The sequence below is a fragment of the Peromyscus leucopus genome, chromosome 20 (assembly GCF_004664715.2).
Source record: "Peromyscus leucopus breed LL Stock chromosome 20, UCI_PerLeu_2.1, whole genome shotgun sequence".
Lineage (NCBI taxonomy): Eukaryota > Metazoa > Chordata > Mammalia > Rodentia > Cricetidae > Peromyscus > Peromyscus leucopus.
This window is the reverse complement of record NC_051080.1, coordinates 50,340,542-50,365,149: the sequence shown is the minus strand read 5'-3', so window position 1 is coordinate 50,365,149 and position 24,608 is coordinate 50,340,542. Positions and strand designations below refer to the sequence as shown.

The following is a 24,608-nucleotide window of genomic DNA, read 5'->3' as shown; positions in this document are numbered from 1 at the left end:
CAAACACCCTAATAGTTGTGCCAGAAACCCCATCCAAGGACTGAGGAATCTGGATGCAGAGATTCATGGCTAGACCCGGGTAGAGCTCCAGGAGTCTAATTAGCGAGAAAGAGGAGGGTTTATATGAGCAAGAATTGTTGCAACCAAGGTTGGATAAAGCACAGGGACAAATAGCCAAATGAATGGAAACACATGAACTATGAACCAAAGGCTGAGGGGCCCCCAACTGGATCAGGCCCTCTGAATAGGTGAGACAGTTGATTGGCTTGATCTGTTTGGGAGGCATCTAGGCAGTGGTATCGGTTCCTGTGCTCATTGCATGAGTTGGCTGTTTGAAACCTGGGGCTTATGCAGGGACACTTGGCTCAGTCTGGGAGGAGGGGACTGGACCTGTCTGGACTGGGTCTACCAGGTCAATCTCAGTCCTCAGGGGAGGCTTTGCCCTGGAGGAGGTGGGAATGGGGGTTGGACTGGGGGGAAGGGGAGGGGTAGGAGGGGAGAGAACAAGGGAATCCGTGGCTGATATGTAGAACTGAATGGTATTGTAAAATAAAATATAAGGAAAAAAAAATAAAAACAAAACAAAAAAAAGAAATATTGCTTAACCATTTTGTAGTTATATGTATCTGAAAGCTTAAAAGTGAGGTTTGGAAAGAAATGTGTTAATTTGTAATTGTATTTATGTGTGAATTAGTATATGCAGTTTATCACTCAATTGAAAAATGAAAAAACCACTAAAACATGTAAGTGCTATTTTAGCTTTTGAGAAGCAAAAATTATACCCATTACAAATTGTAAATGGAAATGTACAAAATATTCTATGACAGAATCCTGTGCATTACCCTATGTAACAATTTTAAATGGATTTAAAAAAAATCATGGAATTGACTCTGATGCTTACTGAGATTGAAATCACAGTGCATCATGTGTGAACTCCAGGCTGGGGTCCTCATGCGCTCATGTGAGGAGCTTTTCAGTGGCAATGTTGATGAAGAGGAACTCTCCACAGCTTTAATGTCCTATGCCTATCTTTACCACTGTTCCATAATCTTACAAAATGGAAATTAAATGCTTCCATAACTAGGAATACACACACACACACACACACACACACAGAACTTCTTGCCCACCTCCTAGTACTTGTATAGAGAATCGATAGAATAGGCAGAATAGAAATCTCTCTCTCTCTCTCTCCTCTGTCTCTCTCTCTTCCTCTCTTCTCTCTATCTCTGATCTTCTTGCCTACCTCATAGTACTTGTAAAAATAAAGCAAACACAGTTATGGATTTGTGGTAGGGCATGCAAAATTAGTCTGATAGATGGTGGCTTCCACCGTGGCATGAAGACAGCACCTTCTCTTTAGGTTTTGTCTGTTTAGAGATCATCTTTTAGAGATGATAGAGTATTGCATTAGGACTGGCCAGCCGTATCCCTTCAAAAATGTGACAAGTGGAAAGCATCAGCTCCTTCCTTCCTTATATCGCATTTGTTTGTCTTAGCTGTCAGTACTCTATGATTTAAACAACTGTAGTTCTAGACAGAGGAGTTCAGATCCTGTAGGCTACATAAGCTATTTTTTATATGTATGGTGGAGGTAATGGATAAACATAGTTATATAAGCTTTATATTGAATGAATAGTGGATACCCAACTCCTGTCTCTGTTTGTATTTTTTAAATCTTTATCAGAAGGATGTGAAGTTGGTCATTGGAGTGAATGGGGAACATGTAGCAGAAACAACCGCACATGTGGATTTAAATGGGGTCTGGAAACCAGAACACGGCAGATTGTTAAAAAGCCAGCGAAAGACACAATACCATGTCCAACCATTGCTGAATCCAGGCGATGCAAGATGGCCATGAGGCACTGTCCAGGAGGTGGGTCTAACTAATCACTCCCGTGTGCTGTGTGTGTGCTCTTTGAATTTCTTCCCTCCTTCTCCTCCCTCCTCCCAATAAATGCTATTTATCTATCCATGATGAAAACCTGATATTAACAATAGAGAGGAGATTAAACTTTACTTCAGAAACAAATACTTAGTGTGATGCATGTAGAGTGAACATTTAATTTGCTTTCATAATATTTTAAAAATAACTTGAAGGGCTGGGTGGTGGTGGTGTACGCCTTTAATCCCAGCACTTGGGAGGCAGAACCAGGTGGATCTCTGTGAGTCCAAGGCCACCCTGGTCTACAGAACAAGATCCAGGACAGGCACCAAAACTACACAGAGAAACCCTGTCTCAGGAAACAAAAAAAAAAAAAAAAAAAAGCTTGAAAGAATATGAATGTGCTTCCTAAAATGAGATTTCTTGTGTGTGTGTGTGTGTGTGTATGTGCGTGTGCATGCACGTGTGCGCGTGTTTTTTCAAACCTACCATAAAAGCTGGTTCTTGTGATATCGGTCCTTTGCAGATGTTGCTCAGAAGGAACTTTTCAGTTGAGAAGTGCTTAGACTGTAAAATCATCTGCATCATTACTAGTTGGAGATGACAACTTAAAATAAACTTACCCAAACACTGGGAAGAAAAACCCTGTCTTAATGTTACCACAATTAGCCCCCTTTCTTTGTTTTGATAATAATTTGTAGAAAACAGCTACTGGTATGTGTGTGTGTGTCTTTAACTCTTTGTAATAATTATACTGATTTGCGGTCATTATTCTATAATAGGCAGATTAGGCTCATTTGGAAATTAGGAGATGGGTATTTAGCGAGGTGTTGGACAACACAGAATGAGGAGGTCAAAATGCAATTCTCGTGTGCATGGGTTTGTGTGTTGTGAATACACGTGTGTCTATGCACACATGGGTGTGTGTGTGCAGGCCAGACATCAACATTTGCCATCTCCCTTTAGTGTCTCCAGCCTTTTGAAGACATGGTCTCTTATTGCCCTGGAACTCACTATTTTGGCTAGACTGACTGGCCAGCAAGGCCTTAGGGCCCTCTGTCTGTGTGCACCCTCCCCAGGGCTGGAGTTGCTGATATACCTGACTTATGTGGATGCTGGGTGTAGGAACTTAGGTCTTTGTGTTAGTGCATCAAGCATTATTACCAACCGAGCCGTTTCACCAGCTTCTCAATGTGGAATTCCCACAGTGTGAGTGTGCTTCTTCAAGCAGTAATCATCTGTTGACGTCTGTTCTATCACTAGCCAAAGCCATGCTGCCGCGGATGAAACTGAGATTTTTTTTTTTTTTTTTTTTTTTTTTTTTTTTTTTTTTTTTTTTATAAAGCGTACAAATAGAAAACCAAAGCAAAAAGAAAGTTGTGTTTGGAAAAGTGCCTCATAAAATAATCCAAACTTTTGTTTGCCTCTCCCTCCCCCTCCCCCTGTTAGTGTGTAACTTTTCAACTTTTTTAACTCTAGCCCAGAGAGAGAACATGTAGCCGCTACAAGGGGTTTATATCCACATTCTGCTGCCTTGTAGAGAATGTCTATGATCCATGGAGAAAGACGAAACTCTGAAGACTGGAAGACTCCAGCCGGCCTCTGAGGACTATTAGATCCAGATTCAGAAGCTCCTGTGGAGGAGGCAGCTTTTCCTCTTGAATTAGTCTTGCTTTTCCTTACCGGGCCTTTGAAACAAAGTTTTTTTGGGTCTGCTTTGCACTAACAAGGATGGTTTTGTTCACTTAAAGTGGGTATTTTTCAGTCAAAATATAAGAAAATATTTTCTTACAAAACTAATAAGCCACTTCTTGGATAGCTGAGAGCGTTTAACCTGCAACCTTTTGCCTAAAAGCAAACCTGATGTATTCAGGTATTGAAAAGAAAGACGTTCTTTGTTGTATATTGTTTATATAGCCCCTCCCCCCATTCCTTTTTCAAGCAACATGGTCTTGCAATTGTGGTTTACATTAATAGCAAAAATTAACCTGAAAATATTCTTGTAACAAACATCTTATGTGTAAGAAGAGCCCAAACACTCCTCTACCCCATTCAAGCCTTTTATTTTGTCCTGACCTCAGTCATGATTGAGAATTTTCTAGAGAGGATAGGTTAGCCATATTTATCACATTTCTGTTCTTCATACTACCAACAGTTACCATCTTAATGGAATATGCTTGACTCTACTGATAATTAAATTGTGCTACAAAAAAAAAAAATCAGTTAAGCCTGAGTTGCTAATTTTCTTCTCCTGACAAAGAAATCAGAGATAGATTCAAGCTTAAACTGTATTTAGGTTTTAACCATATTTTATCCATTAAGGTTTGCTCTAATCCCTGTAGCTATCTAATTTTCAGTTCACTAATTTTTTTTTGGTCTAAATTTAGCCAAATAGTAAACATGCTTGTGTTTACTTATAACAGGGTTTCAAAGATATACTGAAACTTTGTTTTGTTTGATTTATGGGAAAATAAATTAGTAGAAAGTAATGACTGTAACAAAATGACTTCTATTTACAAATGTAGGATGTAAGAACTAAGAAATTATTTTTGGAATTTGGGCAGTGGTTGCTAAAAATTGGCATAACCTCCAGTGGAGAGTCCCACCTTGCCCCAGGTGAGAGAAGGAAAAGTCCCTTTCTTCAGCAGGTCACGGTGATTAGGAAGAATGGAGAAGAAAACCACTTTATCCCCTCTTCCATCTTGATTTGATTTCAGTGATCTGCTTTGACAAACCATGCAAAAATGTAAGTCGTAATCAGGTTGGGAATACAGGCATTTTTCAGATCTTTTCAACATATGTCGGGATTTTTCTCCCATTGGAGCCAATCTTAACCTGATTGCGCTCAAATGCAGCCTCTGCCTCCTTCACACTGGAGCACAGACGCATTCAAATCAGCTGCTTTTGATTAGGGAAAGGCCTGAGCTAGAGGTCAGCATCATGGAATGGCTGCTAAGTAGGTAAGCTGTTACACTGAAAACTATTAAATATGATAAAAATGAAAACTACAAAAGTAAAAATAACAAAAATATCTTGGTATAATGGCCTACCCTATTTCTTTCTTTACCCATCACATGCCGATTTGTTTTGTTAGGGGAAAAGAAGGAGAAAATTATATAGACTTTAGTAGATGTATGTGTACTGAAGTACCCATTCTTCGTTTCCAAACTTTTCTTTTTGGTCAGTTTCCTTTTCTTTTATTGTTGATGGAACAGGTAAGGTTTCTTGGACTTTTATATCAGCCTTTAGAGGTTTGGTCTGTGATCTGGGTGTCTACATCCTGTCAACTCATAACTTTTATGACCCCTGACAAGTTGCTTAACCCCCCTGGCCTTTGCTTCCTTATTTATAAACTGAAGGTAGTGATTCAGGAGATCTCTAAGGTTTAGTTTTCTTCTAAACTCCAGTGACTGTAGGATTAATTGTTGAAAGGAACAGGTGAGGTCTATGGTTACCACGTAGAAAACAAGAAAAAGAACTGGGGTCCAAGAGAACAGATTGACTGTGGAGCTGATCCCGTTTCTGGTGATAGCTGCCCTGAGCATGTGCTGAGTCTTCTTGTGACTCTCGCTCTCCTGCTCCAAAAATGAATGTTGTGTTATCAACCTTCAAAGACTAAATAGGATTTGTTCTAAATGTAGGTATTAACTGTAACATGGCTACCAAAAAGCAGAAGTGTAAGGGAGAAACAGAGGACAAAAGGGGGAGCACAAGAAACTCCAGGAGGAAAAAGGACAACACAATGAATTAACAGTACATTTGGGAAAAAGTGGGAAGAAGAAAAGACCCCTAAAAAATCACATCTTATTTGTTGCAGATACAGCCATCCCTTCCCACCTCTTGAGTGATAGATTTCATCCTGCTGGTAATAATTTATTGTAGTAATAGACCAAAACTCTGAATAGAAAGAATTTTGAATCCACTTTAAGTTGTGTACTGGGCAGTATTTTAAGAGAAAAAGATAAATGGGCTATTTGAGTGATCAGTGGGAGCACAACATCAAATTGTTAAAGTAAGGTGCTAGAAGATACCCATGTACAGTAGCAGATATTGTCATCTGTAAGTATGTATAATTTCCTACACTTATAAGATTAGCAAATGTTCTTTCATGTGTATATTCAACATTAGTCTTTCAAAACATTATTATTATTATTATTATTATTATTATTATTAGTAGTAGTAGTAGTAGTAGTAGTAGTAGTGTGGGGATAGGGAAACTTTGTGGACTTAATTCTCTCCTTCTACCTTTATGCAAGCAAATTCACATTCTTGGGCTTGTATAGCAAGTATGTTTACTTGTTTAAGTATCTCTCTGGCTCTGACAGCAAGTTTTGTTAGATGTTTGTTGATGAGTGTTTATTGTTCTATTTTTCTATTGCTTAAAGAACTCGTGAGTTTTTCTTAGAAAGAATAACTATAGTAAGGAAGTAAATAGTTGAGCATATATAATTTCATGCACAAGCATGAGCTATACAGAAAAGTAAAGCAGGACACTGAAGGAGGGTTTTGGCTGAGATGTGCTAACTCTTCAGAAAACTGTGAAAGTGATGTTTGGTCAGAAATCTGCATAGTTGGAATTTTCTTTGGGCTAACAACAAGCTCCCAAATAAAGACATGGAGACTTACTATTAATTATGAATGCTCATCCCTAACTTAGGCTTATCCCACTAGCTCTTTTAACTTAATTTAACCTGTTTCTACTCATCTATGTTTTGCCACAGGACTTTTTTTTAACCTTTCTTTAATTCTGTATGTCTTACTTTCCTGCTTCCTCCATATCTGGCTGGCCCCTGGCATCTATTTTTCTTTCTTCCCCAGAACCTAAAATCCTCCTTCTATTTACTCTCCCTGCCTAGAAGTCCTGCCTATACCTCCTCCCTTGCTGTTGGCCATTCAACTTTTTATTAGACCAATAGGTGCCTTAGGCAGGCAAGATAAAGCAACAACACATCTTTACATAGTTAAATAAATGCAACACATCTTTACATAGTTTAATAAATGCAATGCATCTTTGCATAGTTAAACATTCCACAACAAATCTAAGCTAAGGTGATTGTGTGAAGATCAAAGATACATTTGTTGTACTTGATTCAATGACTGTTTTAATAGTCTCGATTCTCCCACAGTATTTTTGGGAAGAGGAGGTCCCAGTGAGTGCCAGTGAGGCTCTGACTGGTTCTTAACAAGTTGCTAGTGGTAGAGTAGGAACAAGGTCTTGCTGCCTGGGAAGCCTGAGTTTCTTGTGTCTTTCCCTTGTTCCTGTAGTGAAGCTTAAAGTTGAAGCCATGACTGTCTTGCATTGTGATTTATGCAACTTTCAGCTCTTTCTATTCCTATATTCAGAAATATCATTTGATGTCTTTCCTAGTACTTTAAAATACAGCACCATTCCTTCAGGATACCTTCCCATGTAGAATAACTAGTGAGGTGAAACCCAGAGGTCATATTTCATATATCCTGAAGTACTGTAGCACTTGCTGTGCTTTAACTCATATCCTATGAAGACCCTCCTCTCCTTCAATTGTAGTGTTGTTGGTGTTCAGTTTGGGGGAGTATGTGGGTTCAAGATAGTCCCTTTAGTATTTAGTCCTTCAGGGTCAGCTTTTGGATGAGTCTGCTTGGTGTGTTAAGCCACATTTAACATTCATTGCCCTACATATGATTACGCTATGCCTAACATCGTTTTCTTGTTTCTTTCTGAGATGTTTCAGTAGTCACCCTCTTAAGTGATGCTCTGACAGGTGCTCCATGACTTTCTGCATTTGGTCCTCTGACTGCCTCAACTCACTGTTAGCTCATTAGTGTGTAATTCTTGGAGCCGTGCTCATATTTCCTTAGCAATATGCAAGTAAGTTAAATATAAATATGAGGTCTATTATGACCTTCTATTTCAATTTGGAAATAATTCATTCATCTTAGGAGGATTGTGATCCACCACTTTTCTTCTCCAAAAGTGGTTCTTAACTTAGTAGAAAACAAAAGAAAATATTACTTAGCAACTTGGAACTTTAATCTCTGTAAAATCTACTTTTAAAAGTTCACAGGAATAAGACCTCACTAATACCTGTTTTCTGTATATAAACTGACAGCATCATCTGGACTAAGCATTGGATAATAGATCTAAAGATGGCTGCCGATTGTGAAGGATTAAACCAACAACAGGAAATAAGCACATTTTCAGTAGGACAGGGTCAAGAAAATATGCTTTAGGCATATGTTCTTTATTTCTCTGCATTTTCTTTACATTTGATTTGCAATTTATGTGGTCTGCTTTCTACATGCCAGCTTCAAGGATCATTGGACAAGAGGATAAGAGAAAAACACATGTCTTCTGTGACTTACACATTGTCTAAAAAGGTGTCATTAATGAAGCTTTTCTCTGAAGATTCCTTTGCCTTTTTGTATGTTCTGCTAAATACTTTGTTATATTTCTTTGAGAAATTAGTGGTTTGTGGTAGTGGTGATTTTCAATTATATAAATCACACTGTTTCCAGGTACTCTGGATACATAGATGGTATCTGTAGTGAATGTAAATCTGAATAGTTATCCATAGCTGCAACTTTGTTAATTTTATCATTGTTATATAAAGCTGATATTTTACAACTATGCACCTTCTTCTAAAAATTCTGGCAGTAGTGTGTCTAAAACTCCTCTTTTAGGGGCCTTAATAGTGTCTTGAGAAATGTCCTTTTCTTGGCCCTTCTCTCTATCACACCTTTAATTTTTTTTTCTTGTTCTTAGAAAATGAGCAAAAGATAAACATTGACTCCTACAGTTAGTGGTAGAACAATTTTCATTGCTGTTGTTGTTGGTAGTACTGGTGTGTGTGTGTGTGTGTGTGTGTGTGTGTGTGTGTGTGTGTGTGTGTGTGTCTGTGTCTGTGTCTGTGTCTGTGTGTTTGAGATAGTGTCTTAGAAAACCCAGGGTCTTTTGAAGTTCCAATTTCTGAGTATGGGGATTGCAGGTTTGTGCCACTGTGTCTAGTGGTAGGGCATCTTTTGTTGTTGCTGTTTTTAAGCAATCTAGTTATTTCTAGGTTTGTTTATTCTCACATAGCAGAGTGTAAGATCTGAGGAAATGTGAAGTAGCAAACCAGGTTCCTGTGGTATGTATGTGGATCATAAAGTCTATAGGTGGTAAAACCAAGTAGAGATCTGGGCATGGACATGAACACAGAAATCTAAGAAGAGCAAAGCACTTATAGAATACAAGGGAGGGAAATATGACAATTTCCTTTCTTAGTCATTGCAAGTCTGTCTTGATACCATTCACTCACTGAGTGAGTGAATACGTGAAAGAAGCTACACCTTTGTGTCACTCTCTGAGGTTCCCATCTAGAAGGTCTACCAGACTAATTTAATTATAGTTGGGGGCACCGTGTCCTCGTCTTTTTTATCGTCTTTTTTATGGGTACTATAAAAAGAATTTCTCAACTGCATATGCCACCAAACGCCTGTTGTCCACTGTGTAACAAGGCAAAGAGGAAAATTCCAGAGTGCCTTTCTTTTACGAATTTTACTCGGTAGTAAGCTAGTTTGATCTTAATGTGAAAGATGTAAAACCATTTTATGACTATCCAAAATAAAAACAACATTTAATAGGACACAAATGTTGCCGGAAGTAGAGTGTCCCCTTTATAGGAAATGTTGCCCTACTCTTTGTAAGACAAGAAAGCCTTACCTACAAATCCCTTACTACTGATTCTTAGAAATGCCCTTTCTCCACCTCCAATGCCTGGGATTGTCCCATGGTGTGGATGAAGAGTAGGATCGAGTTGATGTGCTCGTTTGGGCTTTTGGTGCCACCACTCCAGCTACTGGGCTGAACACCAGCTGTACTTGTGATTTTCTCCGGGGCCAGGGGCAGCAAGAGAAGGTTTTGTTGAAAGAATTACAGTTTTACTAAAATCCCAGTTTGACTCATGTTGTCTTTACACAGAAGCAGCTAAGTTGATACAATGATATTTTTTAAGAGGTCTGGCAAACATTTTCACTATTAACCTGCAGCTATGGAAACAACAGTTTTTGATGCACAGTCAGCCTCTCTGTGATACTTAGACATAATTTTCATAGGACTAGCATTTTTTCTTCTATTTAAGGCTTTTAGAGACCAGGAATAAACTATGTAAACTTGTTTAGTAAGGATATTTAATAATTAACACGTAGCCCTTGTATCTTCTTGCCGAGTATCCATAATATTAGTGACAGTGTAAAAAGATACATAGCAGCATGGTGAAACAAACCCAAAAATATAAAAGCACAAGGACCAAGAAAAATGGAGGCAGAATAAGAAAGAGCTCAGGACTGATCAGAAAAAATGTCCAAATATTCATTAACATAGCTGAGTAAAATTTTGACTTATACCACAGTTTAAAATAAGTAGCTATAGACTATAACATTGATTTAATAGTAGCTTTTCAAAGGAAAGGTACTGTGTACATGTATTTATAAATAAAAAAGTGTACTGGTACATACACATAAATATCCCTTCACAATCTGAACACACTGAAGTTTGTGAACTTACTTTATGCTGGAGGAGGAGGATTTAGATGATAGAATAGAGTTGGAGAAATTGATAATGCTCACACAATGTTCTAGTTCCATAGGAAGAGAAAAACTAAGCAGGTTACTGTCCGATGAAATAGGTTTCTCAAAGAGGAGTCACATTCAGAGCAGTGGATCCTGTGGTAGAAAGTGTTCCAGAAGGCAGCTTCACTTCAATACTTATCCCTCCATAAAAAAGTGGAAAGTGTGTGATCATGATGTGACTCCTCAAAGTGTGAGGTGGGCACAGAACTCTGTGAAGTATCACCTGCTTTATTTGACTAGTGTCATCCAGAATATTCTTTTAGTGAATGTTGGGTTTTGGGGAGAAGAGTTTGGCATCTTAAGTATCTATATAAGATACAGCTCTGTTGTCCTGGGTTTGCACAGCAACCCTTGAAAATTGTCAGTAAATAGTTCCTAGATGGTAAGGAAGATCTCCCAAGGGACCTCCCTACACTAATATTTTAAGGAGCCTCTTATGATTTTTGTCTCTTTTCCAAGGCTGTTTTTGGATGATTTTAATCTGTATCAAAATTATTAGTTATGAGAAAACCAGATGGAAATTGAGTAAATACTTCCTGAGTTGAACTCACTTTATTAAAATATGTTGTGGGTTACCTTCCCATTTCTCTGCTGAATTTAGATGATGCTGTCTGAGAGCTGCTGTTTGAAGAAATCCATGACTCTACTATTGCTCTGTCTATACATTCTTCCATGTTCTGAAGAAATGAACAGATGGAGAGAAGGGGGTTTTCAAAATAAAACTGATAATCAAGTCAATGGAGAAGAATATTTACATCGCACAATGGCAAAAGAACCAAATCATAAATGTCAACTGACTATTATTGTAGGCTCTGATGCTTTAGTGGAGGGGAAAGATATTATTAGCTGTTGGGACCAAGGAAATTTTTCCAAAGAGCAGGGATGGATAGAAGCCTTGTAATTGAGATTTGTTTATTTACTTTATGAGTGTCTGCCTGCATGTATGTATGTGCACCATGTGCATATTTGTTGCCCAAGGAGGCCAGAAGAGGGTGTCAGATCCCTTGACTGGAGGTATAGATTTGAGTTGCCATGTGAGTGCAGGGAGTTGAACCCTGTTCCTCTGTAAGAACATCAAGTGCTCTTAATTACCGAACCACTTTTCCAGTCCTCGAAGGATTATTTTATTATTTTTCTTTGATTGAAAATAGATTTTTTCATACAATATATTCTGATCACAGTTTTCCCTCCTCCCAACCCTCCCAGTCCCACCTCATCTCCCTTCGCATTCCCCTTCTGTCTCACAGTAGAAAACAATCAAGTGGCTAAGGAATAATAATAAAATAAGACAGAGCTAAGCAACAAATTGGAACAGGACAAAACAAACAGAAAAAAAGAGCCAAAGAAAAACAATGAGAAACACATATAGAAACAAAGACACATTTTTGCACACATAGGCATCCCACAAAAGCACAAAACCAGAAGCCATACTGTATACACAAAAGGACAATGTTGGCAGTTGAAATGTTAGGATCAAATGGGGAAGGGGAAGGCAGAAGGGAGTGAGGAAGAGAATATGGAAAGGGACAGGTAAAATGGCCATTTGAGGGGTCATATGGAAACTTAGTACAGTAGAAACTTCCTAAAATATATACACATAAGAAGTTGATCTAAATGAAATTGTCAAATAATGGAGACACTGTCCCAACTAGACATCTCTTGTCACCAAATGAAGCTTCCAGTAACAGGAATGGGTTACATCTAATTAAGTTGTGGCCAAAGGGGCCCTGTGGGAACCCCCAAACAACTCAGGCTATTGCCAAAATTATTGGTTTCTCTCAACAAACTGACATGAAGGTCCTATCACCGAAGACAATACCTACACAACTCATTGAACACAGAGAAGTCAAACTGGTACCTATCTAGCTAGAGCCTTCACCCTGATTGACTAGTGTTCATGGTACTCTTCCTGATACCAAAGGAGAAATGTAAACACTAACCCAGTTACAAACCCTTCTATCTACAATGATGAACTTACTGCAAGATAACCAATATCTAATTGGATTTAAGGTCCACTCCATAAGATGGAACCCATCCCTGATCCTGCTTGGATGACCAAGAACCTAAGACTAGTTAGGCCAGAGACCTAGGGGAAAACCAAATACTACTGTTCTGCTGAAGAAAGATAGCCATAAGATGAATCCTAATGACATTTTCCTTTACTCAGAGCACTACGTTGTTCAGCCACCATCAGAGAAGCTTCCTCCTGCAGCCAGTGAAAACAAATATAGAGACCCACAGCTAGATAAGGAGTAGGGAGGGAACACTCAATCCAAAATGGGATTTCTTTATCAAATCACTCCCTTCAGGACTCAGAGAATTCTGTGGAAGAGAAGGTGGAAAGATTGTAAGAGTTTGAGGGGAAGGAGTATCAAGGAAACAAGGTCCCCTAAACACAGCAGGATGGATGTATATATGACTCTCAGAGACTGTGGCAGCATGCACAGGGTCACACCAAATGGTTGCTTGGGTTTGCACCAAATGGGGTCCTGGATCTGAGAAGTAGACACATGCCCCCATCCCTAACCCAGGATCTAACTCCTTCATAACTACTTGCAAATGAAAAACTAGTTTTATCCAAGGAAATTTTACTGGGTACAAAAACCCTTCTTATTAAATATAGGTCCCATACCCAGCAGTAGATGGCCAATACAAAATGAACTCGACAGCATCTTTAGGGATATTCTGTCTGATACTGTGTCAGGGCATTTCTTTTTCAATGGAGATGGTAGAAGCCCAGTGTGAGAAGGACAAATTCTACATGGCAGAAAGGATGAGTTGCTGACTGGGAAGTGTGTCTGTGGCAAAGAGGACTTTGGACTTTATCTTGTACTGTGTGGAAAGTCCAGGAGACATTTGAAACTGTGGGTGGTGTGTTAGCAGAAAGCCGACTCAGATCTGAGAGGCTGAATGTTATGTTGGGAAGGTGTCAGTGAGAGGATAAACTGTCTACCCTGGACTGGGGGCCCAGCATTGAGCAGAGGCTAATTTTAATGGTAGAATTACCAGCAAATGCTTCAGAGTCTTGATGTTTATGCATTTTTCTGTTTGCTTGCTTTTCTAATGAGTGTAGGATTTTATCTTGGCCTCCAGTCTGCTATGACCCCTCTATCTCTGTCTGCCAACTTTCTAAGCCAGGCCATTCCCTTGTTATTTGTGCAATGTTTCCTCCTCTTCTTTCCCCTTTTTCTGTTTTAGTCTAGGCACGTTTTGCTTTTACCCCAAGTGAACTGTATCTGTTTCTCACTCCTTCCAACTGCCATTTCCCTGAGATCCTTGAATGGATTAGTCTCCATTTTTTTACTGTCATATTAACATCCTAATGTATTTTCCCCTTCCAGTGTATTTTCTTAAAACACATAAATATTATTCAAGTCAAGGATGAAAATGTTCCCACAAGGCCCGATTTCCACTGTATAATCTCAAATGATCTTATCTGACTTGTTAGTGACTGGACCGTGGGTTTTAAAGGAATCTCGAGTGAAATCGCTGGGTTCAGGAGAGACGTATGTAGTAACCACTTTGCTACATTTGTGGCACGGGGCAGGAGGAAATGTATAGCTTATTTGTTCTTCTCTTCCCGTTTTCCTTTAACAGCTCACTCTGCTCAGGGCTCTTCAGCTGCCATCCTCCCACTTCCCAACGCACACCTGCACATCTTTGATAACTCTAGCTTTTAACTGATGCCTTCACTGATGGCAAACTTACGTATCATGGAAAGCACAACACAGGAAATCAGTGGAGTTTTAAACTTGCTACACACTATTCTTATTCACCTCTTAGTTGAACAACGTGGAGTTTCTTAATTACCTAAAGCCCAGTCATGTACAAAATGGGACTAGCCTGCCACAGCATGACTGAGTGGTAAGTGAACAGGGATGTAAACGGGTGAGTTCTTTGCCACATCTTATTCACGTTCTGTTCTGTTCCACTACTGCCTCCTGTGAGCAGGCTTCCTCTTGGTCCTCACTGTTTTTGCCTTTAGCCCATCTCCAGCTCCCTCTGATACGAACCAGCTTCTTTCTGAGCTCCAGTCTAGCAGGTTCACTCATTGATAGGCATCTCTCCCTAGATATATGATGCCAATGTGTTCGGTTTACCATGGCTGATACATCAATTACACCTCCTTTCCCCTGGGGTTGGTCATCCTTTTTATAAGCATCACAGCTTTCCAGTGCTCTGGACCCTTAATACAGTCTCCATACCCAGACATACCAGGACTTAAATCTTTGTTCAACACATGGAAGCCAGCCATTTTGAAACATTTCTTCAGTGCCAACATCTATGTGATAGGATAAGGTGTGCCTGTGATATAGGGTTGTCATGAAGATTAAATCATACTTTTCCTTTCTTGTTTTGTATAACGTGAAAGATAAAAATAACACTTTTGTTGTTGGTGATGGTTTTGGTGCTAGCATAGAATCCAAGGTCTTCTATGTGCTTTTCCAGCGGCTTTATCACAGAGCCACATTGCCTAGCACACCGGCCTCCACCTTTTAACAAAGTAACTACCTATCTGGTCTTGCTTCTCATTTGGTCACTCCTTTTCCTTTCTAGTATCTCTACTTGAAGTCCTCTTTCTTCACTGGGCTGGGGACCGTCTTTAGATTCCTGCTAACTGATGTGTCAGCATAGTCAAAGCCGAATTGGTTTCACTTCACTGGCAAGGATGGTGGCGAATGAAGCACTAAGTTTAAGAATTGGTGAGGCAGCCATTGAGCATCCTTTTTAGGGCATCATGCCGAGGAAGACTTACCTACTGAAAGGGATGGAGGTTGCAGGGTGGATAGCCTGGGCTAATGGTTGCTAAGATGTGCAAACCCAAGTCCTGAGGGGACTGCACCAGAGAAGAGGAACAGAACCGAGGAGAGAAGATAGTATGAAAAATGGGACATGTGTATGGATTAGTAGACATAGATGTGAATAATCTGTCTGACCAAAGCCATGTTTCAAGAGAAAAAGGCCAACAGTTTGAGTGAAAGGAATATAAGTAAGGGGAAGGAATGAAGTGGAGAGACGATCAAAACACCAGCAGGAGATGGTCATCAAACTTAGTCTCATAGAGAGAATATTGGCTGGCAGATTTGAAGTTGGCTAGACAGTGAGCACAGGGAAGACGATACATTGATGTACTCAAGCCTGAGTGTATATGACATTCACTCAGCAAGACATTAAAGCATAAGTGTGACATACATGATATAGCTTAAAAGTAGTGAGCGACCCTGTATGCAATGTAATGAACATAAAGTTAGAAACGTGGGTACAGTTGATAACTGATTTAGCAAATATACATTGCTTCTATTTCTAGGTCTATATCTAAAGGCACTTTAGCTTTGGGGAGTCAATCCTTCAGTTCATTATATACTAGCAATTAAACCTTTAGGAAAGGGTGAGACTTGGAGAAGGCAAGAATCTCTAGAGACCTGCATTCAGGGCTGATCAAATTAGGTTCTCTGTAGTTTACTATGGTGTGTTGGATTCTGCCCCAGGCTTGGGGCAAGGTCAAGTAGACAGGGCACGGGCCTCTCATCCTTTTTTTTTTTTTTTTTTTTTTTTTTGGCTCTTGTGTGTTCTGGAGGTTCTGCATACATAGTTTTTGTTTCATGGGGAAAATAGGACAAAGAGCATGACTTCCTATCAAAGCCTTCAGGTGTGTTCATTTGTATTCCTTCCACTATAAAACTAAGGTGCCCAGAGACTGGGTGCATTACTAATGGGAAAGGTAAATGGTTCAAGACAAAGCTTTCTTTTTTGGTTAGATAGTGAGCCTAGCACTCTTTCAGCTCCGTGGTTTCTTATCATTCAGTGCACAGTAATCTCTGAGACATTCTCATAGGTGATGAAATTCACAATTTTCATCATATGCATTTCCTCTATAGGGGTAAGCCTTTAGCTTTCACAGGGCTTCATCTCAGAAAAGTAGTGTGAAAGTCAGCCTGGACTGTGTTCAGTAACGTGTTTCTAATTCATGCTAGACTCTGCAAAATTATAAAATGAACCAGCAATTAAAAAAGAGATCTCTTTAAATTTGCAGTCTTTTATTGGAATATACAAATTATATAGCTGAGTAGGATAGTGATGGTTAGTGGTGTCCATTTTATAGAACTTAGGATCACCTAGGAGGCAGGCCTCTCAAAGTACCTGTGGGGAAACATCTTGGTTATATGAAGGGAAAGACCCACTCCCTGTGGGTAGCACTATTCCCTGTCTGGGATTCTAACCTGTAGTACTGGAGAAAGGAAGTCAAGTAGAAGCACATATCCATCCCTCCCTCCCTCCTGATTGGGCTCCTGCCATTTTGATTTCTCTGCCATGATGAACTGTATCCTGGAATTGTGACCAGAATAAACCCCCTCTACCCTGACTACTTTTCCGTTTGTCTGAGTGTGTTATCACAGCAACAGGAAAAGAAACTAAGATAGTCATAGAGGACAGAAAATCACACAGTAGGCCCAGACAAAGCTTGGTGTCATTTTTCACTGTCTTTAAGAATATTTTATTTAAAATTTACCTGCTTTTCCTAAGAGACATTTCTCAGAGGTATTAATGTTTTTTTTTTCTGTTCAGTTTTGATACACTCTTAATTTAGTTATTAGAATATCAAGATTGAGGCAGTAATGAAAAATAGATACTTGAATTAATAATCTATCTTTTTATCATTGTAAGCTTAGGAAATTGGCAACAGACTGGTTGGCCTGAAGGGTCTGTTTCCCCAAATACCAAGTCCTTATATATCTTTCTTGAAATAGATGTCTGATGCAATGAAATGGTAAAAAGCAGTTCAATACCAACTTAGGTAAGATGTATCTCACAAAGGTTCCAGACCCCCTCCCCTTCTCTCCTTTTCAGCCGATGTCACATCCTATATAAGAAAGCTGCATGCATCTGTCTTGCATCTATACATGGATTTTCCATGTTGAGAGAGGTATTGCTATCTTGAGTAATTTAAAGTAATTTCTATCTCAAATGTCAAGCGTCTGCTGCATTTCAGCTCTTCCTCCATTTGGTATAATTGTCAACTCCATGTGCACAGATTGACTTAATACAGTCATCAAATGTGCTTTGAATTAAGAGCTATTTGGCCAGCTTCTGTAGTACTGTTTGAAGCGGTGCATTCTGTGTTGCTGTTACCATTTTGCCTCTGCTTTATCAGAAACATAAGAGCTACGTATTCCCAGAACCACTACGTGAAATCTTTCCACCAGGTGGATGACATGTGCACATCTAGTTCGAAAACTAGAACAATGGTAGTAGCCTAATTTGAACCATTCCTTCCATAATCACTTACATTTATTAAGAATTTACTTAGAGGAGTTCAAACAAGGGTAGTGACCTCTCAAGCACTGACATTTTTTAAAAAATGTTTATTTTTAATCACACAGTGCCAAGTTGGTGCTATCTTATGCAACGTCAGTATTTATTAACAGCTCCATGGTCAGTGTAGTGCAAGGAATCGATACAGGGGATTTGAAAATTTGAAACGTATCATAATTTATTGTCCTTGCACATTGGTGCATACTCGAGCGTACGAGTGGGGGAGAATTGGCAGCCCCAGTGTTGCGTTTAGGGAAATGTTCAGTGTTGTGCTCAGCATTCTGTTTGCCAGTTGTCACACTCTTCTTGTTGTCTCTCCCCCTCTGTTTATTTCCCTGCTTCTTAAGCAGCCTGATGAAATCTCATCAGCCAACTGGGATTGAATCTTGATGAGTGCCAAGTTGCTTTGATGAAATCTAGTATAATTATCTTAAACTCAATTTTATTTGGCTTTAATGCTGGCATTTTCCATATTCAGGAAATTAGTGCATTCATCTGCTACTGGAATAGAAGTCCAGACAGAAACAATGGTAGCTAAAATAAAAAAAAAGCCACAATTTTAGTTCATTTTATGCTTTTGTTTCAGAAATAGCTTGTATGTGCATTCAAACTTTAAAAAATGTTTAGTATTTGTTCCTTCTAACAATAACAAAATCAAAACAAATTATTAGCCCGAAGGATCCCTCTCTCAAAAAGGAAATAACATAGTTCTCTTTGACTAAAAAATAACTTTGGGTCCTGTTTTTTTTTTTTTTTTTTTTAAACCTTCCTAAGAGGGACAAAATACTATTATTTTAAATAGGACATTTTTATTTTATCACTATGAAAAGTGAGTTTTAAAAAACTATTTTGGTTCAGAAGGCAGTATTGCAAAAGAGCCAAAGCCTCTTAAAATTCAGTCTTTAATTTCTGATACTTATGCTGTGAGAAAATTAAGCTTATTGACATTTATGTGAAGCACCCTTTTATCTCTGAGATCATTGCAATGTTATGATGTATGGAAACTTGGGTGTTAGAGTATAGCCCTGCTAATAGGGTTTTCAAAATGTTCACAAAAGCATAAAAAAGACATTGATCTATTCAATTATCAAGTTTCTACTGTCCTCAAGATTCCTAAATTTAATTTGAACTGGTAAAGTTGGAATCTGGAATTTGAAGAGATTCTGGTTTTGGAATAATAGTCCTCAGCATGGACACTTTAGAGGATCTGAGGGAGACTAGGGTCGTCTCTGGACATGTAGAGGTTAGACTGAAATTTTCTTATTTGAATTTATTCCATGAAATTATTACAGAATTTTGACATCCTCCCCAACAGCCTGGCATATAACATCCCCTATGTAGACTCTTGCAGGCAATGGCAGTTTAATTAAAGGCAGAAAATTGATGTCAGGTAATTGAAGACAGTTCTATGACCATGGGAGAAAGTGATGTATGTTGTCTTTTGTCAAAACCATGCACCTCTGTACTCCTCATTCAATTGTTCAATTGCCTTTCCCTTTTCATATATTTCTTTGGTAGGTTTTTCAGTAGCTGTAATGTGATTTATTAATCACTGTAAAGAATTTGCTAGTTTTACTACAGTGTTTATAGACTGTTCAGTCTAGTATTACTTCAGAATTACACCATTGGTGAGTTCTGCTGCTGACTATCAAACTCAGCAGATTTCTGTGTGAACAAGAAAGGACTGGAAAAATGCTGCGACTTCCTATCGGCTCTATTTATGGTCTGCATGCTGCTGACATCCAAGAGAATGATTATTCATCAGAGAGATGTGATTCTCATTTCGTATTCTACATGCTCTCTAGTAGATTTTACTTGTGTTAATGGGGTATCTGTTGAAGGCTATCAAAGACAATATGGGACACACCCAGCACACAACATTGAAAAAGGATCTACAATTATTAGTCACATTGTGGTGCACATAAGTCATTTTCACATAAGTGATGCCACAGCCGACTCATTAGGATTTTACATGTGTTTATTAGTCAATTGTCATTGTCATCATGACCTAGAACAAGGTTCGAAGAAGCTGTTGAACTTTGTATATTTGCTAGACTTCCCTCCAGTTGATTTTGAGTGAGCCTTCCACCAAAGATAACTACTAGATGAAGATGAAAACAAAAGGAGTATCTCTGTTTTTGGACTTTAAAATACAATATTGTATGAACTTAGAAAGGGAAATTTGACATGTTTAAAAAAGAAAAGGCAAAAAGAAGTTCATAGAGTGCTAGTTAACATCTCAGGACTGAGTCTTGATTTTGGATACTGACTGTAGTCTACATAAAAGTCCCAAATGAATCTCAAATGGTTAGCTTAGAATCTGGAAATAATAGCTGTGGCTCTGGTATAAGTGTCTCCTGATCCACAGCCTAGAAGGAAATGAGTAAAATATGTGCTTTTTCTAGTGAGGTACTTGAATTTTTTTTTTTTTTTTTTTTGCTAATAAGTATTATACAAACCACAAGCTTTGCTGATAAGGTGACTTGAGATTTGAAAAGGTATCAAAGCTGCGATAATTGTAATGAAAGCAAGAACCAAACACCAACAGCAAGGAATATGGACGTCTTAGAAAAACACTGGCACCAACTGCTTCCCAAGTTCTATGAAAGAGATTTATTAACCCTTTCCAAACTTTTATCAGGAGGGAGCTGTGACTGATGCTTGTATATGTGGCTGAAGCATTTCAGTGTATCTGGCTTTTCTATATTCATCACTTGACCAAATGGTTCAGCTAGCTTTTTGTATTAAATGAATATTCTCTCAGAATCGTGCTGGGAAGGGCACTTCAGATTTCCAAGATTTCTTTGACTCCCCTGAATTTGTATGGTTTGTCAAACTCCACTTCAGAAAGAAACTTGTTGAGGTAGATGCTAAGTAGTCTTGGGCCAAGGAACTGTGAGCAAAGCATCCTGGGAGCTTTACATTTATCCTGAGAGAAATAGGCCATCTGGCTTTGTAAGGTAGAAAACTGCTATCCACACCTGTGTCATCTCTCAAGGACTCTGAAATTAGAATTTAGGGTAGCTTTACTACTATTTTCCTTTTGTAAAAACATGCAGTAAAAATGTAGAACCATAGCAACAGGGAGGATGAAGGGTAAAGGGTCATGTCTCAATGGATTGATAACAGGATTAGAACTCTGCAGAAATAATTTGCATTCCTGGCTAGTGTCTCTTATAAAACACATAACTTAGTCCAAGTTAGAAATCTGGATTGTTTATATTTCAAGTTCCTTCGAGGGAAAAAAAATCTACCATTTTGTGTGCTAAGGAGTAGTGATCACCTGTAGAAATTTAAGAACTGCCTCTCGGTACAAGAAGAGACAGACTAATGTGAGAAGCACTCCACCCAAAACGAAGTTCCTTTACTAGTCTATTTAGTGGCAAAAGGCAGAATTCCTTTTACAGTTTTGGTATGGAAAATTGAAGATGATGTAGTAACAGCAGTGTCAGAGCATGACGCTAAGGTGGCCATGTGTGTAACCTTCAGGAAGACAGCTTCTGCAGTGTTGACTCATGGGGACCTGAGTTGAGATCTGTAGAGACATCCTCAATGCTAGGTATAAAGATGTTACTAAGCAATTAATAAAGCTTACCTAAAATAGGCATTTTGACTTTTAAGTAACCCTTCAAATACTAAAGATCCATTATCACAGTAGCACAGTCTGCACTTTATGATTGATTCTAGAAAAAAAAAATTTAGTATGGATAGAATGTGGGCAACATATTTTCAGATAATTAACTTCGTACTGTTCGCCTTGTATTCTTGGACTGACGGACAGGATGCTTTGTGAGGGTCAGTAAAGCAGAAAAGACCCACTATCAGCAATATTAGCCTTGCGAATGTCCTGTGGTTGGAGTGGCTGAACTGCATGACCAAGGGGTCAAAGCATGAGAGGCAGCCTGGCTATGATGTCCCATGTCACTGTCACACAGTAACTTCTTCCATCACTGTGCCCATTTGTTTAGTAACTTTTCCACCCTTCTTATCCCCATTTTACTCTGTTAAACAGTTTGTGATGGATCACACCACCACGACCATCAAATGCATTCAGTTTGGGAAGCAAACACTTCATGGTTGTTTAGAACTGTATTCACACAGGGAAAGCAGGGGTGGTATCAAGTTTCTGAAACATTCTGCAGAAAATGAAGTGATAACAGTTCCTGCCAGTGGCCATATGACTCAATAATAACTGGAAGGGAGGAATGTTTGTTTAGGGCTTGACCTGGGTTAATAACAAGCAAGAATTATTACCTTTTGTGTTTGTGTGTGTGTTTGTGTTTTCGGAAACATGCTTTCTTTCTCCATGATTTCTTTCTTCGTGTTATAGTCTATGACTTTTTGGTATCGGACTTTGTTCTTGGAGAGATTTTCAAAACGTCTTTTGTGCTGACTTAAAAGCTTTGTTTGGGCAGTTGACATTCCTTAGAAACACTAGAAAAATCTTTGTTCTGCAGCTGCTGTGGCTTCACCATAGGCTGCACTGTGGGGCTGTGGCACCACATTGGTCTCTGTACTCTCAGAGAGAACTCTAGAAGGTTTCCATTTTAACTCTAAGACATTCTGCCTCAGTTCACCCACACTCTTGCCTCTTTCAGCATGCAGAGTACATTTGGCACCAACATGTGCTAACATGAGCTTTTGTTATGTTTTAAATTCCTTCCTCCCTTGGCTGGCCAGATCTTTATTTTATTTTGGTCCCTGGGCACATCTGTCACCTGTCTCTTCAGAGGCTATATGCTTGAGGGTGATGAGGGGAACAGCTTGTTTTGACTGAACCTGTGTTTTGTGTTTAGCTTCCAGATGCTTTCCACATTCCTATAGACATCTCAGGTGAGACATACAATTGAAAATCCAGTAGTTGAGGAGCTGGGGAGGTATGGTCCATTTTACTCGATTTATTTATTCACTAAGTGGGTGGCATATTATAGCTTTAATAAATGACCCTTTGTGCTGATAATGTTGTGGACTGAGAAGATGTATATTTTGAAAAGAAAACCTTTCATTTAAATATGCTAAGTAATTCTGCAGGGATCCTACATGAGAGGTTTAAGATAATGCATTTTCATGAGAGGTGTCTGAAATGGTCTACGAAATGGGTAGGTAATGAGAACATTTAGAGGTAGAAATTACTTAAGCATTTCTGAATTAATTTTAAATTCCTCTGAATATTTTTATGCACAGGAGTTATGACAACTTTACTGTAAATACAATCAATGTATTTGAATATATAAAAATAAAGGAAATCATAAATTTATCATTTAGTATTTAATTTTTGGATGACATTTGTTAATTTTATTTTTATTAGTATTCATTAAGCATATACAATAATGGGTTTCATTGTGCCATTTCATATAATGCATGCAATGCACTTTGCTTTTGTTTAAATCCTTCAAATAGGTCTTTTAATATCATATACTTACCACAATTTCAAAAACCTAATTTTTATGAAATTCATTTTAAAACTTTCTTATATATGTACTGTATTTATATAATTTCCCTGCCTCCAGCCTTTTCTGTGCCCCTCACTCCCTCTCAAATTCTTGACCTCTTTTTCTTTAGTTATTTTTGTCACACACACACACACACACACACACACACACACACTAGTTGTTAAGGTAGTAAGAAAGTCTGATTCTGTTACTCACTTAATAGCTAAACTCTGAGATGAATAAATGTTTAGTTAAACATGACTGTGCTGCAATTTCATTTTAAGAGTGCTTTTATAGACAAGACCAGAATTTTTAACAGATACAAGAAACATCTTTATGTAATCCCTTCATATTCCCTCTGTATGCACTGTTTATGAGCAAAGTGTATATTTTCTTAACTGGTCGGCTGAAAATTGTGAGGCAGGGTTTTCCCTTATAACCTTGATCAAATCCATTCAATGAAGAGCCTAGTTAGCAGAAGTCTTGCTGAAAGTCACTTTATAAAAGTCAAGATGTAGTTCTAACAATTTTGATATTTAGGGATTTTGATACTTCGGGAGTATTTGAGTATCTCTGCTAAGAAGTAAATTCTTTGATATAGCATCTCTTGCCAATGCCTACCCTCACACCCCTTCTCAAGACTCCGCTGTTGGCTTGTTGCATTTGTTCCTATGTTTCTGCTCATAAATAATGAGAGGCAAAAGAGCAAGTGGCAAAGAGAACAAATCTTGATGCAATTTCCTTAGAGCTAATACTTGTTAATGCTGGCTCAGGACACATCACTGGTAATATTTTCTTTTCTGTGAAGTGGGAGCAATTTCTACCTTACAGTCTTAGGAGGTTTAATGAGAATGTTACGGCTGCTTAGATGTATGTGGGTATGGCATCTTCTTCATCTGTGGATGGCACACAAAGATGTAAGATTTTTTTTAAATTTTAGAAAGTTGTAGTGTTGTCCTGATTCCTTGGCTCTTCTGGTAGCCATGCAAACCTCAGTCTTACATTTCTATGAGGGTGATTCCACATTTGGTAGATCACTATTTGTGGCCCTGCTGATCATCCTCAAACTGTTGTGTCTTCTCTTGGCCTTCTGTTCCCATCAGCACTGTCAGTGTCCTCCAGTCTGCATTTGAAGTCCTGAAAATGGTTTCCTAAAATCTGGACAGTATTCCCAGGAGGATTAGGTCCTTTTACAAACCCAGGGCCTAGCAGGATACCATGAGATCGAAAAATTCTGGTCTAAATATTTAGATCACATTAGTTTTGATCCTTATTTATGATAGACAACATTGGGGTTATTAACATTTATTTTCTGGAACAAGTTTTAAAATTATAAGCTTAAAGATTAATAGTAGTACATAATTTTAAAAAATCTTTCCAAATATTTT

The 24,608-nt window shown here is 38.5% G+C and overlaps 1 protein-coding gene across 2 annotated transcripts in view; it reads left to right on the top strand.

Annotated features, from left to right (window-relative positions):
- The window catches only part of Rspo2 (R-spondin 2), a 159,216-nt gene that overhangs the window by 96,155 nt on the left and 38,453 nt on the right, over window positions 1-24,608 (top strand). The window contains exon 4 of one of the 2 annotated variants that reach the window (XM_028867958.2): window positions 1,688-1,876. In XM_028867958.2, the coding sequence (XP_028723791.1) occupies window positions 1,688-1,876 (189 nt within the window). The remainder of the gene's footprint in view (window positions 1-1,687; window positions 1,877-24,608) is intronic. The other variant, XM_037197783.1, reaches the window with a different exon arrangement.